This window comes from Phaeoacremonium minimum (genome assembly GCF_000392275.1).
Source record: "Phaeoacremonium minimum UCRPA7 unplaced genomic scaffold PA7_03_scaffold_146, whole genome shotgun sequence".
NCBI lineage: Eukaryota > Fungi > Ascomycota > Sordariomycetes > Togniniales > Togniniaceae > Phaeoacremonium > Phaeoacremonium minimum.
In genome coordinates, this window is record NW_006921053.1 from 278,404 (window position 1) to 293,864 (window position 15,461).

A 15,461-nucleotide genomic window follows, 5' to 3' on the forward strand; every position below is an offset into this window, starting at 1 on the left:
AGAGGCACGAGATAGGATTCGTCTTTGCACAAGGCTCAGGAAGCATGGGAGTCTGGATCCGTCGACCGCGGAAGCCGCCCGCATGCTAGCTGGACTCATTCGAGCCTCCACATCCTCCAGCTTCTGCCAGTGAGATATCCACCATCGACCCCTGTGATGCACGACTAATCTGCACCCTGAACATCCAATCGCATTTGCCCTCCGAAGACGGAAAGCTCCATTGCCGGGAAGAGTTTTGCGGCTTTCCCTAAGTGTGGGATCGCGAGAGTCGCGATTGTCAGCGGCCGACTCACAAAAGCTACGATAACCATAGATTTGACGGCCATTTCCGAAAAGTTATACCAACTTGAGCAGAGCTAGCAGTTAGCTGGAATCCTCCTCGTGGCACATACAGGGTGTTCACGAGAAGCGATGCATCGCCAGGGCTAAATTGCAATACATTCGCATCCTGGCGAGCATCATCAGGCTGTGGGTGGTTTACATGCCTTACACAAGTGGCTGAAGACAGCGAATATGTTTGGTCGGTTGTTCAGCCTTCAGACCTATGTTGCAATGCTAAATCCCAACAACGCGAGACGCCGAGTGTTCATCAAGAGGATTTCCTTAAGATGTGCAATATAGCTCGAGTCTACTCTGCTCTAGGGATGAGGTGGGGCTCGGGTTTCTCGTGCGCCTTAGCTTTTGGCGACTTGCCAGGCGGGGCGAGCCCCAGCCTTGAGGTCCTGGAGCAAGATCCTCTATAGGACCATGTGGAAGCAAGATCGGATGACTGTGGACAAGCATCCGTGCTCACCGATTCTCTCGGTCTCGCTCGGCACGCAATGTTGTACCTACCTTCCAGCCTGTGCTATCTGTCATCGCGTCAAGGCACATAGCAAAAAGGATCAACGAAGGGAAGTAAAAGCGCCGGGTAAAGGTCATCCAGAAAGATTTCTCCCTGATCCCTTGGATGTGAGTTCATGATCTCATCACAATTATCGTCCTCTTGGGTGGGAAACTATCGTCCAAATGGGTTTCTCTCGTGCCAGCTGAATGCTTCCCCGACAGGCATTATGCACTCGATCAGGAGCAACATCCGCTTAGCGATTCACTGCATATTAGGACGCCGAAGGGGTTTCCCAGCCCGATGGTAACCCAACGCGAGTTTACGCCACCCGCCTACCAGCTACCTGACCTTCGGCTCTTTTTTTGTTGTCAAATGTCATGTCTTCCTGCGTAGTCCGGTTGGAAGAATCTGCCAGTTAAAAATCCGCAGAATGTGGGGCATACCTATGCGATACTGCACATGGACGGCTGCGCTGTAGTGCGATTCGGTCAGACCAAGTGGAGGGCTCGGTCGGCCGGTCTCACAGATATGTAGAGCCGACTTTATAGAATCTGTTATGTCGAGACTGCGAAAGCCATGCGAATTCCCATGTGCCCTCTCTCCACTCCCACTACGGTGGAGCAAGAGGAGCATGACAGAGATAGGGGAATATGGATTCAAGACACCCGAGACCTTCGGAATCATCTCCCACCACGATTGACCCCGGCGAGGACCCCGTAATAAGGATGCGATCAGTATTCAATTTTCGAGTTAGTAGGGGTCTTTCACTTCGCTGGTGCTCACACACCATAGTAGGAGACAGACAATCCTCTTTCACGGTCTTGGCGCGAGAACTCTTCCTGATTGGGTCACTTACGATCATCTTAGCACATGTTTATGAGATATGCCTTTATGAACAAGACCTCCAGAATTCGCATATATCGATTCCTGAGCCGATCGCTTAGATCAATCACCAATCCGTATCCACAGTTTTGAGCAGCATGACAGTGTCTTCAGCGGTAAAGTCAGGAGGCTTGGCATCTAAATCCGTGCGATGATGCTTATTGCCTTCGTCCAACTATGGTGACCATCTCGGGGCAGCCTCGATGATGCGCCCAGATATCAATTCGGCACTGGCATAACTGCCGATGTTTCTCCATGTGAGAACGCAGGGAGGCGATGCGGAGTGAAACGCACGATTTCGTTTAGGACCCCATGTTTGGAGTTAGACAACACTTCACCAAAGCAGCTGGAGGTATCACCTCGAGTCTAGACCTTTTGAGCCCCGTTCGAGCGTTCAACCAGAGCGGGCCCGCTCGGAGGGCCCAGCAGAGCCTACAAAAAACATCACGACGAGGAGCTACGATGATGCCGCCCTAGCCCCAGGTGTGACACACTCTATTTTAGTTCCCTTTCCTTTGTCGAATCCATATTCCTGGGAACAGCGGTTTCGGCTCTCTAGCTATCCATGGTTAGACCTTCGTGAGCTCCCTCAATTTTCAAAGCTTACAGGCTACAGTCTATCGACCACAACCGTGTCTGCCAGTACACATGCGACCTCGAGGATCTGGATGGCTTGGGAAAGCATGCTAGTCCACAAAACTTGAAGATTGCCAAGTCCGATTGCTCCAGTACGGAACCTCTGTCATCAATACTTGGGACAGCGGTACACTGTCACGCAATAGGACTGATCTATCAGCCAGATTGGCCAGGTCGTGCCGCGCGCAAGAGCTCTTGAACACGGCGAGTAACTTTCCTAGAGGCAATACCATGGGATACATACCAAATGATGTAGCCTATGTGCTCCACATCTATAATCAGGTCAACTTCTAGTCCCTGCCGGTTCGTACATTGCTTATCAAGGCATTTGCGATCCCGACAATGGCTGAGAAGTTTGACGAAAGAACGCTTCACAGACCCCACAGCTCCTGGCCCTCGAACGTCTGGCTGTCGCTGTCGCGCTGGCTCCAGGCAGGCTCGAGGCAAGTTCCAGGGGTCGGGAGATTAAAGATCATTTTCTGGCCCGGGCGGCCACGTGTTGCTGCCAGCGAACCAGCGCCATCCAGGCAAAACCCCTGCATTTTACGAGGTACATCATAGTGACTTTGCTCAGTCTCTTTACACTTTATCATGCACCTAAATGCGCTCGAGCATCTCTTTCCAAAGCGGTTCGACAGGTCATCAAACCTCCCTTGCTGCGCCATTACCGGCCGTAAAAAGTCCACGTATTTCTGTCGCTGTGCGCTGGAACAGTGCTGAACACAGGTCATCCATGTCAGGAATAACCTAAGCTCGAAACGAGCTGCGGAAGAAGTAGGAGCAGATTCACAATGTAGGGGACTTCGACAGTCTTCAGGGACGTGAAGCTGCAAGGCAAAAATTACGCACTGATTGAGCCGCATACCTGAACTTTTGACGATTATCTGGTCTCAGCATCTTTTGTGTTGCGCCGTGCCCAAGGCTACAGACCAAACGGCTCAGTTTGCAATGACTGTCGATTCGGGCAACCTTCACCATTTTCTACCCAGCGACTCCGGTGCACAGCATTCTGTTCACGCAATTACTTGCGTGAATTGGCTTAATAATGGTAGAAAGTACAATACCGATCAGCCTTCTGGAGAATGCCGTCTCCAGAAAGCCCCTAATCCGCCACCAAGGATTTTCCCTTCATCGACTATCTCGTTGGCCTCAAGCCACCTGGATCCTGTCACGGTCACGCTTGTAGGGTTGTCCTGACATTCGCAGCGGCATCTTCCAGTGTCGGTCCCATGGTTTTGCTTTGGCAATCTCGTTCCTGCAGTAAAGGGAAAACCCAACTTTTGACTACACAAGCCACATTCTGCAGGGGCACCAGTAGCAGGCGATCCCACTTTCGTTGCTTTTCGCAGCGCCACTAGTCATGATGCCAGCCAAGTTTTGCTGGCCTTGACCGTGGCCTACCAATGCCTTAACTGCGTTCTGCAGGTCGTTCACTTTGGCCCGCGAGGCCTACTGTCACAATGGCCCCGGCACCTCGGATTGTCGAATGCCGGGTGAGGATCGACAAACCCCAGCAGCGATCATCTATGTTGTACCGGGGCAAATCTGTGTAGGGCCGCAAAGGCATTGCTGATCACCATCATCCAGTTCCAACATGGGAAAGAGCGCAACTGCATAGTCCTGTAAGAGCGCAATCGGGGACCTAGATATGCAGGAACTGGGGCCGTGACGTTACTCACGTCGGCGACCATTTCGATGATCCAATGACGCTTTCATCCTATCGCCCTGTGCTACCGTGCATCTAGCCGTCCTTCCGACTACGATCAAGCAGAGAACAACGCTGCAAATCACCGCGACAGCTAGACTGCGTAACATAGGCGCGCTCCAAACGCACTGCCTTGCCGACCGCTCTTGTGACCTGTGTTCCACTGCCAGCTACCGGGACCTTGCAGCATGTCGTGAACAGATCATCCACAAGGTGCCTCAAGGATGAGCGAGACGGCACCCTGCCGATGCGGAAGTTTGGTCCGCGGTCGACGTATTGCAAACTTTCGCCACGTCCAAGGAGTCGGGTAGAAGAGACTCAGCTCTTTTCACCTCTCTGGGCGGTGCCTGGCTGGACACCGCTGGCGACTTGCGTACCCATGCCGCTGGAGTCCTGTGCGTTCTGGTGGTGTTCGACTTCTCCGATGCCGAGCGAAGTTGCACGAAACCCCAAAGATAGAAGCGGCATCTCCCCTTCCCGCAGCTACAGACACCCGTGTCAAGCTACCTTGTGCACCCGCAGGTCAGAAGGTCATGATCTGATATGATATGCAGTGGCTGTCAATTCTTGTTGTTTCCATGCGACTGGTGGGGATCCTTCCGGTGATGACGGAGGCGGAGAACCACCCAGCCAGATCTAGGCCTCCAAATATGCATTGGCGCTCAGCTCATCTAGGGCCTCGAAGGCTTGTAGGTACTGTACGCTCGAAATCCAGTCTCCCAATACGGCAGCGATTCCTTCGGATTCGGGATAGCCTTTATGCGCTGCAACCCTTCCCATGAACGAGGCATCGTGTAAATCCTGGATCAGCTGTCCATGACCGAAGCCGGCTGTTTCGCCATTCACGCTTCTCGCTACTTAGGAAGACTCAGCCGATGATTTGTTTCTCGATGTACTTCCCTATTTGTCAAGACCTCAGCAACAGGGTCGGAGCTGTCCCCAGGGCTGACGCAGCGCCGGAGCACTAGATGTGAGTCTTGCTTTAGGACGCGAGGCTAGGTAAGCGATGTAGCACCTCGATGACCCAGCCCCGTTCTGGCGGGATTGACGGCGGCTCCCGTTTCGTCCGCCAAGTGGTAACGAAGCACCGGAATGTCTCAGACAGCGAGTTCTGCTCGGTATGCTAGACAAAAAGTCGTTCCGCGGTGCGAGACGGTGAGGCGAGGAAAAAGCAATCCAACCGGTCCTGATTCATTATGTCAAGTTGAGCTCAGGGGCTAGTCCATTCCCAATCTGGAAAACACAGCCCCTTTGCAGAACACATGAACTGCATGAATGGGACGCGTTCATCATCGTGAACGAAGGTCCTTAGTGAAGACTGTAATCTCGATTTGTTGTTCTGAAGGGGTGTCTCGTTATGAATCAGGCTCATCGAGTGATTGCCTTGGCGCTCCCTGCTTGTCTGCATTACAACATCATCTCGTCGCAAGGGATGGATGAGTCAAGTAATTTGCAGCCGTCTCTGAAGATGCGGCTCCAAGCATGTCTGAGTTTTCATTTTTCCTACTCGTCTAAGAATATCCAAAGAATTACTTCTGCTTTCCCGCTGTCATAAGCCCATTGGTAAACTCCAATGTCACTACGCCGTCTTTGCTCTCCACGATCCTCACCGACTCCAGGTCCTTGACAACCCAGTCCGGCTCAGCACTGAGGACCCGTTCCGCAGTGTGGCTCGTTACCAGTCCCAGGACCTTGCATCCAGCAGCCTTGCCTGCTCTGATGCCCGCCGGGCTGTCTTCCAGGACTAGGACACTGGAGTTGTCGCCCGTGAGACCGAGTCTCTCACGCCCCATGATATAGCAACTCGGGTCTGGCTTTCCATTTTGCACTGACTCCGCCGTGATGAGATGCTCTGGCGTCGGCAGGCTCAGTCTTTTCAACCAGCCGCTCACCAATGGTACCGTTCCGGACGTGACGATCGCCCATGGTATTTGGGCATCAATGACCTTCTGCAGCAAGGCGCGTGCTCCGGGAATCTCCACGGCATCTTCGCCGTGGAGCTTGGGTAAAAGACCCTCCATGTGTTGGACATCTGCGACAAGTTGTCAGAGAATATTCTCGCTTCTGTATGTCTTTCATGGATGATGGATAATCTGTCTGAGGTGTAGTTGCTGAGCGGAGCCGATCCACTTGAATCTGCTGTTGAGCCCCTTGAGATTGTGGAGCTTCAACTCTAACAAGGGAGACTTGAAGAAATGAAGATGACCCTTCATCCCTTTTGAAGGCCCACTACAATGGGTTTTATGAAGAATGCCGTTTCATTATTGAAAACGTGTTGCTCGTCCTCCACGTTGCTCTAGTTGAGGCTCCTTTGCCCACTCCTGAAGTCGACGTATTTGAAACCTCGAGGGATGCCGTTCCAGGGGTGCGTCATTCATGTCTCCCGAAGTAGCTCTCCCTTTGGACGCTCGTCTCATCTCAGAAGAAGGGGTCATGGGGCAACGTCTCCGTTCATCATCAGACTTACACTCCCAATTTGCCTTTTCAGGGGCTAATATCTTTAGGATGTCTATACTGCGTCGGCCGTGGGATGTTTGCAGGATCACCTCAGGCTCGACGCCTATCTCATTCCCGACTCTAGTCATACCGTCAGCTTGGATCACTCCAGGGGTAAATCGGGCTTGCGCGCGGCGGATGAGGCCTTCCTGCCCCGCCGGTCGGTCAGACTTACGTGTGCCAGTGCTTGACGACGGCTTCTGTGGAATCAATTATGGTCCCATCCATGTCAAAGAGGAAGCCGTGGAAGGAGGCCTGGACCGGGGCTCCCGTATACTCATATTCCACGGAGGGTTCTGACATGGCTTGTGAGCCCATAGCTCTGTATTCTCGTCTGTTCCAATGTGACAAATTATAGCACAAGGGTTTCTCGATCCTTGTTTCCGCGGTGTGAGATTGCGGTTCGATGCGATGATGTGAAGAAAGGGATATCGCCGACTGCTTTCCGATTGAAGAGCAATAGAAAATAATTGATGCTGTTGAGAAAGAAGTCTATGCAACGACGCCGTAGTATTTAGCAAAGATTTAAGATATTCTAAGTTATGAAAGAGTTTCACGAAGCATCGAAAGTCATGGACCGTGAAGATTTAAGAGAGGCCCTCATGAACGAAATAGGAAACTCCGCCCATACCGCCGGCGCCAGAAGGCGAATTCGCTAGTGACGAGAACGAGGACTCCGCCCTGGCAAACTGAACTGCTGGCGCCTCTATCGCCCTCATGCCGCTGTAAGCCTTCTGTAATTCTAGCGAAAATGCCCGCTGTTGGCGGTCTCTTCAGGCCTTTTTGGAGCGACTCCACTCATTGGCGGGGCCCAGTCCTGCGGGGCATTTTTTGGCGGGCAGAAAAATTAAGGCGGTGAAAATTTCTGGAAAGGCACATTCGCTCCCACCGCCATCGACTCTGCGCTTCAAGTTCTCCACGCAAGAAGAGTAATTGAGAGGCATTCCGACAAGATGGCCGGCTCAATCAATAAACCGAAGAGTAAGTAATATCTCTCACAGTTCCGGGGCTTAAGTTATGGAGATACTGACAATTAAACCCCAGAGCCCAAGTCCAAGAGGACGCCCGTCCGCCTCCGCCACAAGATCGAGAAAGCTTCGGCGGCGAAACAACGAAAGCAGCGCAAGCTTGCCAAGAAGAACCCTGAGTGGCGCACCAAATTAAAGAAGGACCCCGGCATTCCCAACCTCTTCCCATACAAGGAGAAGTTGCTACACGAGATTGAGGAGAACCGCCTGCGCAAGAAGGAAGAGGCTCAAAAGCGAAAGGAGGCCGTGAAGGCCGCAAAGACTGGAGGGGATCAGACTGAGGCTGCAGATGGCGAGGATGCCATGGATGGTCTTGACGATGAGTTCGAGGACGACGAGGATATGGTTGATGACGAGGGCATTGACGAGTCAGACCCAATGGCTGCTCTGATTGCCAGCGCGAGGGCTGCCGCAGAGCAGTACGACCGAGAGCTACAGAGCGGGGACGACATGGATGAAGACGATTCTGACGGCGACTCAGACGATGATGACTCTGGTGCTATGGAGGTTCCTGGCAACGCGACGTCGCGGAAGGCATATGACAAGGTCTTCAAGCAAGTTGTCGAGCAAGCCGACGTAATCCTCTACGTCCTGGATGCTCGAGACCCTGAGGGCACACGATCGCGAGACGTTGAACGCTCTGTCATGGCGGCAGCCAGCGGCGGCAAGCGATTGATTCTGGTTCTCAACAAGATCGATCTGATTCCGCCTCCGGTTCTAAAGGGCTGGCTCACTCACCTCCGACGCTACTTCCCGACCCTTCCTCTCCGTGCCTCCGGCGCCGCACCCAATGCTCACACATTCAACCATCGTGACCTGACCGTGCAGAGCACCAGTTCAACGCTATTCCGGGCGCTCAAGACCTTTGCAGCTACTCGGAATCTCAAGCGTGCCATCTCTGTAGGTGTCATTGGCTACCCCAACGTCGGCAAGTCATCCGTCATCAACGCCCTGCTGTCACGACTCAGCGGTGCCCGAGGCCAGAAGACTGCATGTCCCGCCGGTGCTGAGGCGGGCGTCACTACTTCTATTCGTGCCGTTAAGATCGATAGTAAGCTGACGCTGCTTGACTCTCCGGGTATCGTGTTCCCCTCGACGTCCGACGTCGCCGACTCGAACGGGTCCGGCGCCACGTTCGTCCCAAAGAACGCGACCGAGGCGCACGCCCACCTGGTTCTCCTCAACGCTGTGCCGCCCAAGAACATCGATGATCCGATCCCGGCCGTCACGCTGCTGCTTAAGCGTTTGGGCACCACGCCCGAGCTGATGAAACGCCTGACTGACGTATATGATTTGCCGGCGCTGCTAGTGAACCCGGAGAATGGCGACGCAACGACGGACTTCTTGGTCCAGGTGGCCAGGAAACGAGGACGTCTCGGCCGTGGGGGCGTGCCGAACATCAACGCCGCCGCGATGACGGTCGTTACCGATTGGCGAGACGGACGGATCCAGGGCTGGGTGGACGCGCCTGTGCTATCTGTTGCTAACGAATCAGTCGCTGCTGTGAAGACCGGAGAGGCGAATGCTGCTCCGTCTGCCGCCCCTGACCAGAAGCATATCGTGACGGAGTGGGCCAAGGAGTTCAAGATCGAGGGCCTGTGGGGGGATGAAAAGGAGGAGAGCAATGAGGCGGAGATGCAACAATAAAGCCTATTGCAGGAAAAAGCATTGTCATGCATGCTTCATCAGCTTAAGTGCGGCGTTTTGGAGTTTTGAAAGGAAAATGCATGTATGGATTATACCTACTCTTTACGCCAGTAGATTTACTAGATCAGTCACTCAAAACGCTCTTCTGCGTCCTGGAGAATATATCGTTTTGCACACACCCAAAGTAATTTCACCGTTATCTGGCCGCACACCCTTATGCGTGTAGCATAAGGATTTTTTCTCTATCTAGTGCAATCATCACATCTTCGTACAATCCGAGTACAGCTCCCTTACAATGAGTGACCATTTCAAGGATTCACCAGCTCCATCTTGACGCCTCTCTTCCCCGTGGACTCATCCTTTTGATCGCTGATCCTAACCCGCACCTTCTGGAAAAGTTCTACAGATAGCTCTCTACTACCGCTCGTCGTCAGCGTGTACATCTCCGGGTCAAACGCGGCCTGGGGCTCCGGCTCCGCAAGATCACGCAGTCGAATAAGGCTCTCGATGCCGAAGCGCGGCACAAGCACGACGAAGCCGTTGCTGAAGATCTTCATGATGAAACCGTCCTCCTCGGTGACCTTGCCACGAACGGCCTGGCCGACGTAGTAGGCGATACTGGCGCGGCCGGCCAGCTGCGCATTGCGGTGGCGTACGTTGATATTTCGGCACACGGCCTCAAGCTTGCCGCGGCTCCTCTGCGACGGAGCGATGGCCTCGTACCCGATGGCGGCGGCGAGCTGTCTGTGCGCGACGAGGTCAGCGTATCGCCGAATGGGACTGGTGAAATGCGTGTAAATCTCCGAGGCGAGACCGTAGTGACGGAACTCTGGATATGCCTGTGTCCCGGAGCAGAAGTACTCGGCGGCCATCATGCAGCGCGTGGCCATTATGCGCACAAGCGTATTGAAGAACGGCTCCTTGGGGTCGACGCAAGTGTCGAGACTATCGGCAAGTGTCTTGGAGGAGTCGACACGCAGCTCGAGACCCTTCTTTACCTTGAGCTGGTTAGCTAACTCGTCGAAATTGGTCTTTGGTGGTGCTCCATGACGACGTAAGAGAGCCGTCTGCGGGAAAGCATCATAGATCTTGCCCGCCACGCTGATGTTAGCTAGAAGCATGAATTCCTCGACTAGTGAGTTGGTGTCGAGGAGCTGTTTGGTCTTGACATCAATGGGATCTGATGTCTCCGACTCCATCTGAACCTTCACTTCAGGAGACGATAAACTCAGGGCACCGGCGTCCATCCTCTTCTGCTTGAGTTTCTTTGAAAGCATGAGCAGCGTGCGCATACCGTTCGTGAGATCGTCTTTTTGTGATGCGTCATCAATCCTCAGCTGTGCCTCCTCATAACTGAAGGCCTCTCGAGACTTAATAACAGATTTTGTAAACCGGACATTGACAATGTCAGCATCTCTGTTGACTTCCCAGAGCACGGAGAACGCAAACCGTTCCACATATGGCTTCAGTGAGCAGAGGTCAGTGCCTAGCAGCATAGGAAGCATGTCAATACGCTTATCGACGAGGTAGACAGTGGTGCCTCGAATGCTGGCTTCCGTATCCATAGCATTGTTGGGCTTCACGAAATTTGACACGTCAGCGATGTGTACACCGACCTCGAAATTGCCATTTGGCAAGGGCCGCGCGTGGAGAGCATCGTCAATATCCTGGCAGCCAACAGGATCAATACTGCAGATGAGAAGTCCACGAAGATCTTCTCTGTCTCTCCAGCCAGGATCATCAGTGCTCTCCGGAACACGCCAATCATGCCCCTCCTTTGGCAAGCAGTCCAGGACGGTCTTAGGAAATGGCCGATACTGAACATCGTATTCGAGTAGCAGCGCCTCCGTTTCAGCAGCTTTGCTCTCCATCTCACCAAGGGATCTGACAAAGTGTCCCACAGGATGCCTCGAATCGCGATCCCAGGCATCGATCGTTACAAGCAGCCTCTTTCCTAGGAGTTCAGCCACCTGCCTCGTGCGAAGCCGGATTTTTGGTATCTTCTTATCCATCGGGATTAAGAACACCGTATCCTGCTTTCGACCTTGCTTGGACGTCTGGCTCGTTGTTGACTGATCTATGTGACCAACATACTGGCGCCAATTCCTCTTTATAACGCCAACAACCCTTGCTGTGGGCTGTGCATGGCCTTCAGTGCCCTTGCTCTGGGTTCTCTTCACCTCCTCTTGTAGAGCTTTCCTCTCCTTTTCGGATATGACTTCCTCTCCCTCGTCTTCGTCAGCATTCTCATTCTTCGTTACCGCCTCCTCCTCGATAATCTGTGTTGAAGGCTCTTTCCATTGGTCCTTGGGCAAAACCTCAACAACAACCACGTCGCCGTCTACAGCGCGGTTGATATTTTCTCTTCCGAGAACAAGCAGGGCTTTGGGGAACGCAGGAACGCGTATTGAGCCCTCGAGGTAATTATAGGGCGAAACGTTGAAGATACCCTGATGAAGCAGCCCGCTCTTGACTCCGGTCATCATCTTAGACAAGGTGAAGTAGTCTGGGTAGAGATGCTCGCCTGGCTTTCTCTCTCGCGAGATTTCGCGGTCCTGCACCTCAGGGATCATGTCCATGAGCCTGTCCGCATCCTCCAAACTGCTCACATACTGGGCTAGTGACTGTGCTGAGATACCCTCCTCTTTGGCCTTCCTGAGATTCTCCCGGTCGTTGCTGAGCATCACGACTGCAGGAAGCTTCTTGGCCTTCGTTCGCGCCAGGTGTTCTCCGTACCACTTGGTCGCACTCCTGACAGCGCGGTCGTTGCGGTCATTGACAGTCTCGCCAGGTTCCCGCTTAACATACGTCTCTAGGCGGAACTCGTTGAAGAAGACGTAGAAGCGCTTGTCGTCGCTCTTGGTCAGGCCGATCAGGCGGTTATAGAGAGGAAGCGAGCGGTTGCGCACTTCCTCCAGCACCACCTGTAGCACGATGACGTCGTAGAACGCGGAGCTCTGCTCGAAGAGATCCATGGCGTTCAGGAACGCATTGGTGTCAGGGACCAGATAGTGGCCTTGCGGGAACGATTTGGTCCCAGCCGGCTTCTCCGAGAGAACGAAGGGTGATACTGGGGTGTTGTTAGCATCGCATGATGAAACGTATCAAGGAGTAGACTCACAATTTCCGGAAGCATCCCTCGGGGCCGTTTTCAAGCAACTGGCGCAAAGTTTGGATGAGCAGGGAATGTCTTGCCGCAGGTACACCTCACGGACGATTTTCTGGACCTTGCCGCTCTTGGTGGATCTGACGTAGACCTTGCTCGATATGTTCGAAGCAAAGGGATCGGACTCCGCCGACCTCTTGATACTCGCCATGTTGGTTTTGCTGCGGAGTTTTGGTGACGGCGTTGATTTTCATCAATGAGCTCAACGATGGAAATGTTCAAAATGTGACTAGGGTCGGGTTTCTGACAAATCACAGACCATTGAGCGCTTGCTTATCGTTATCAGCCGCGGCTGCCAGAAACTCCCAGAAATACCTAAGGTGGCTGCTATCTTTGAACCTGTACTCATTCATCCAAATGGCTCACTACATCACGGATAATTTCTATTTATTCTGAGCCTAATGGAGAGCCTTGATAAGTGCGCGTCTTTCCTTGCATACAGATGCAAGTCCACAGCAGGCTCCACCAGACGGCTTTTTACTGTCATCACGTGCACAGTTAGCCGCTAGAAGCGCGCCCGTTTCCTAGAATCCACCCATCTATCAAGGCGAGCAGCGTTGGAAGAGTATGCTTTTTCTTTTAGCCTTGACGGCCCAGCGGCCCATCACACAGATAGGCGACTCTGACAATACTGCAGTTGATCGACGTATCTCTGGATGAGCTCCTGGCCAGACGAAACTGGCCGCGGGGGAGGCATTGATACATCACGTTGCCCAGGCAGATGTCGATGACAACAACGTCAACTCAATCTGGCGACTGAGGGGAAAAGGCTCCCCCACCCGCATAGTCCGTAAGCGGCTTTGTGTCCCCAAAGGGAAGGCCACCGACCCTGCCCTATACACGGTAATTGCAAACTTATTAATCCAGCTCGGGCCATATGATCTACGGACGCATTCAACCGGAGCATTTTACCATATTGACCTGTACTGCAAAGGCTTCCCTCCTTCATGTACGCCCGCTGGGGTGGTGTCTTGTCATGTGTCGGGTCAGTGCCTGGGGTGTGGTCGGGGCCTTTTCGAGCAGCCCAGTTTCCGTGGTATGGTGAAAAGCCAACGCCAAAGCAGACGGTCGCCGCCATGAGCGCCCAAAAATAGCACCACCACCACCTTCGGCATCTTATCTTATCTACCCGTGCGGTCCACCAGGGAGGCTACAGTACAGTACAAACCCACGATTCACAATCCACTGTACACCATCCACAGGAGCCAGATTTGAGGAACCTCGAAACCTAAATTCCACGAAGCCAACAGGGATATAGAAGATCATAAGTCTAGACACAGAAACCGGCGCAAATGCTCCTGGTTGCGACCGAAGAGAATAGTAGATGCATAGCATCGTCCTCGCCGTTATCTACGTAAGATGGCGGCGCCTCATAATCGTAGCGATAACCGCTATTGCTCCTTCGCTTCTAAGGCCGACGCCTTTCCCGCGAGCATAGGAAAGCGCTTGCTGATCAGATGCGTCATACCTTCAGTCGCAGAGTGAGGGATCCATTTGGCTGCAGGACAGGCGACCCTTGAAACTAATGTTGAGATGATCAATTAGTGTTTGTTACAGCCAGGCTAAAACCTGTATTGCTCTGATATGTTTCATCAACGAACTCGTGCCCTGCTCCCTTGCAATGTTACGGCCAAGACACTGACAATGTTGGAACACTTGACACGACAGTTTTTCAGACTGTGCTTCACCACTACAGAGCTAGTACTAGATGCCGAGATAGCCCGGGTACAGAACCGCCATATCAAAGTAACTTGTCTGACGCAGGAAAGCAGCAAACCCTAGGCGGACCGCTGCTGACAGCCACTCGGCACTTGATTTGGTGGGTGTGCAATAGGCGTGTGTGCGGTAATGTTGCGCAGCGTCCGGCCCTGCTAGGCTGGGATTATGGGTGTTTGATGGAGGATCAGTTGGGGTGGAGGGAGTCTTTGGTATCAGCCTGGGGGCACTTACGTCGGAGAGCAGGCCTGGGCCACGCGCGCAAGGTAAGCCTCCAGGATGTGGGCAGCAAAAGTGAGTGAGTGGGTGCTGTGTATGGGGACCGATTGGAGATGCAGAGCGGGAAACAGGGATACTCCCGCTCCAAGTTGCTGCAGCATGGCATGTAATAGAAGCAGGTCTTCTAGGCTTTGTTGAGAGGATGTGCAACCCCCAGATCTAAAGAAGGTTTGTGTATGGTAACGGCCGCGAATCGGCCGGTTCATGGCAGATGGGTTGGTGGCCTCCCTGGATCTCTGGCGCCTGTAACATGGACGAGGGTCGTACGCAGCAAGGCTCTCTGCTTTGGAGGGAGGAGGGTGTGTAGACTCCACCACGGCAGCTACTTTGTCGGCGCGTTTTCTTCGCGAACTGGCCCGGCTCGTTCGGAACGGCCAGCAAACCAGCCATGGCTCTGACGACTGATGAATGCCAGAGGGTGGCTGTGTCCAGCGCTAGTCGTTTCTTGCTTGCCGATAAGAAAGGTGATGACGACTTTGTTACTCGCTTTCTGACGAAGCCTTGGGAAGTAAACTCAGCCAAGTAGTGGTAGTGGTAGTTGGAGCCCGGGCTGGCGCTTCTTGGTGGACTTGAAAGATAGAATGCTCTCCATGATTTGCATGAGGATGGTCTGTGTGTCAGCTGCCCTCGCTGCAGTTAGCTCCACCGAGCGAATCACGAGGCGCTTTTCCGTGTGGCCAAGACCCAGTCGGCAGCAGCTAGTCGCTTGGACCATCCTTGTCCTCCCCTCCATCACGAAATGATGGGTCCCCCGGCTCGTTGCAGTTGACCCTTCCTACCTTGGGACTCAAGCTCTTCCTCCACACCATCTTCTGGCTGTTCCGTTCACAAAGGCTGCTTCACTCTCCGGGGTTCTGGACCTGCAACATGTTGATTGCGCCTGCTACACCTATTAATTCACCGCATATCAAACGCGCCGGTCACCTGGCGTTTGTCAATAAGCTCGAAACACTTCAACTCGTCTCGTGTTGCCCCCAGTGGCGTCCATGTTTCTACAACACGTAGAATAGACGTCACAAATCAGGGAAACACTGGGGCGGTTGCCAGGAGGGGTATAATATCTAGTAGCAAAGGACCAAG

General features: G+C 53.3%; 3 protein-coding genes across 3 annotated transcripts; 1 reads left to right on the plus strand and 2 right to left on the minus strand.

The window, feature by feature from the left end:
• Positions 1 to 5,578: 5,578 nt before the first annotated feature.
• Positions 5,579 to 6,848, minus strand: UCRPA7_2048 (putative glycerol-3-phosphate phosphatase protein; the record flags this gene model as incomplete). Its single annotated transcript, XM_007914623.1, has 3 exons — positions 5,579 to 6,081; positions 6,517 to 6,626; positions 6,721 to 6,848. The coding sequence occupies 3 exons, from the start codon at positions 6,846 to 6,848 to the stop codon at positions 5,579 to 5,581; spliced, it is 741 nt and encodes a 246-aa protein (XP_007912814.1).
• Positions 6,849 to 7,498: 650 nt separating this feature from the next.
• Positions 7,499 to 9,220, plus strand: UCRPA7_2049 (putative nuclear gtp-binding protein nug1 protein; the record flags this gene model as incomplete). The annotated part of the gene is made up of 2 exons (XM_007914624.1): positions 7,499 to 7,526; positions 7,590 to 9,220. The coding sequence occupies 2 exons, from the start codon at positions 7,499 to 7,501 to the stop codon at positions 9,218 to 9,220; spliced, it is 1,659 nt and encodes a 552-aa protein (XP_007912815.1).
• A 308-nt stretch (positions 9,221 to 9,528) lies between these two features.
• Positions 9,529 to 12,537, minus strand: UCRPA7_2050 (putative mitotic control protein dis3 protein; the record flags this gene model as incomplete). The annotated part of the gene is made up of 2 exons (XM_007914625.1): positions 9,529 to 12,290; positions 12,342 to 12,537. The coding sequence occupies 2 exons, from the start codon at positions 12,535 to 12,537 to the stop codon at positions 9,529 to 9,531; spliced, it is 2,958 nt and encodes a 985-aa protein (XP_007912816.1).
• Positions 12,538 to 15,461: the final 2,924 nt, after the last annotated feature.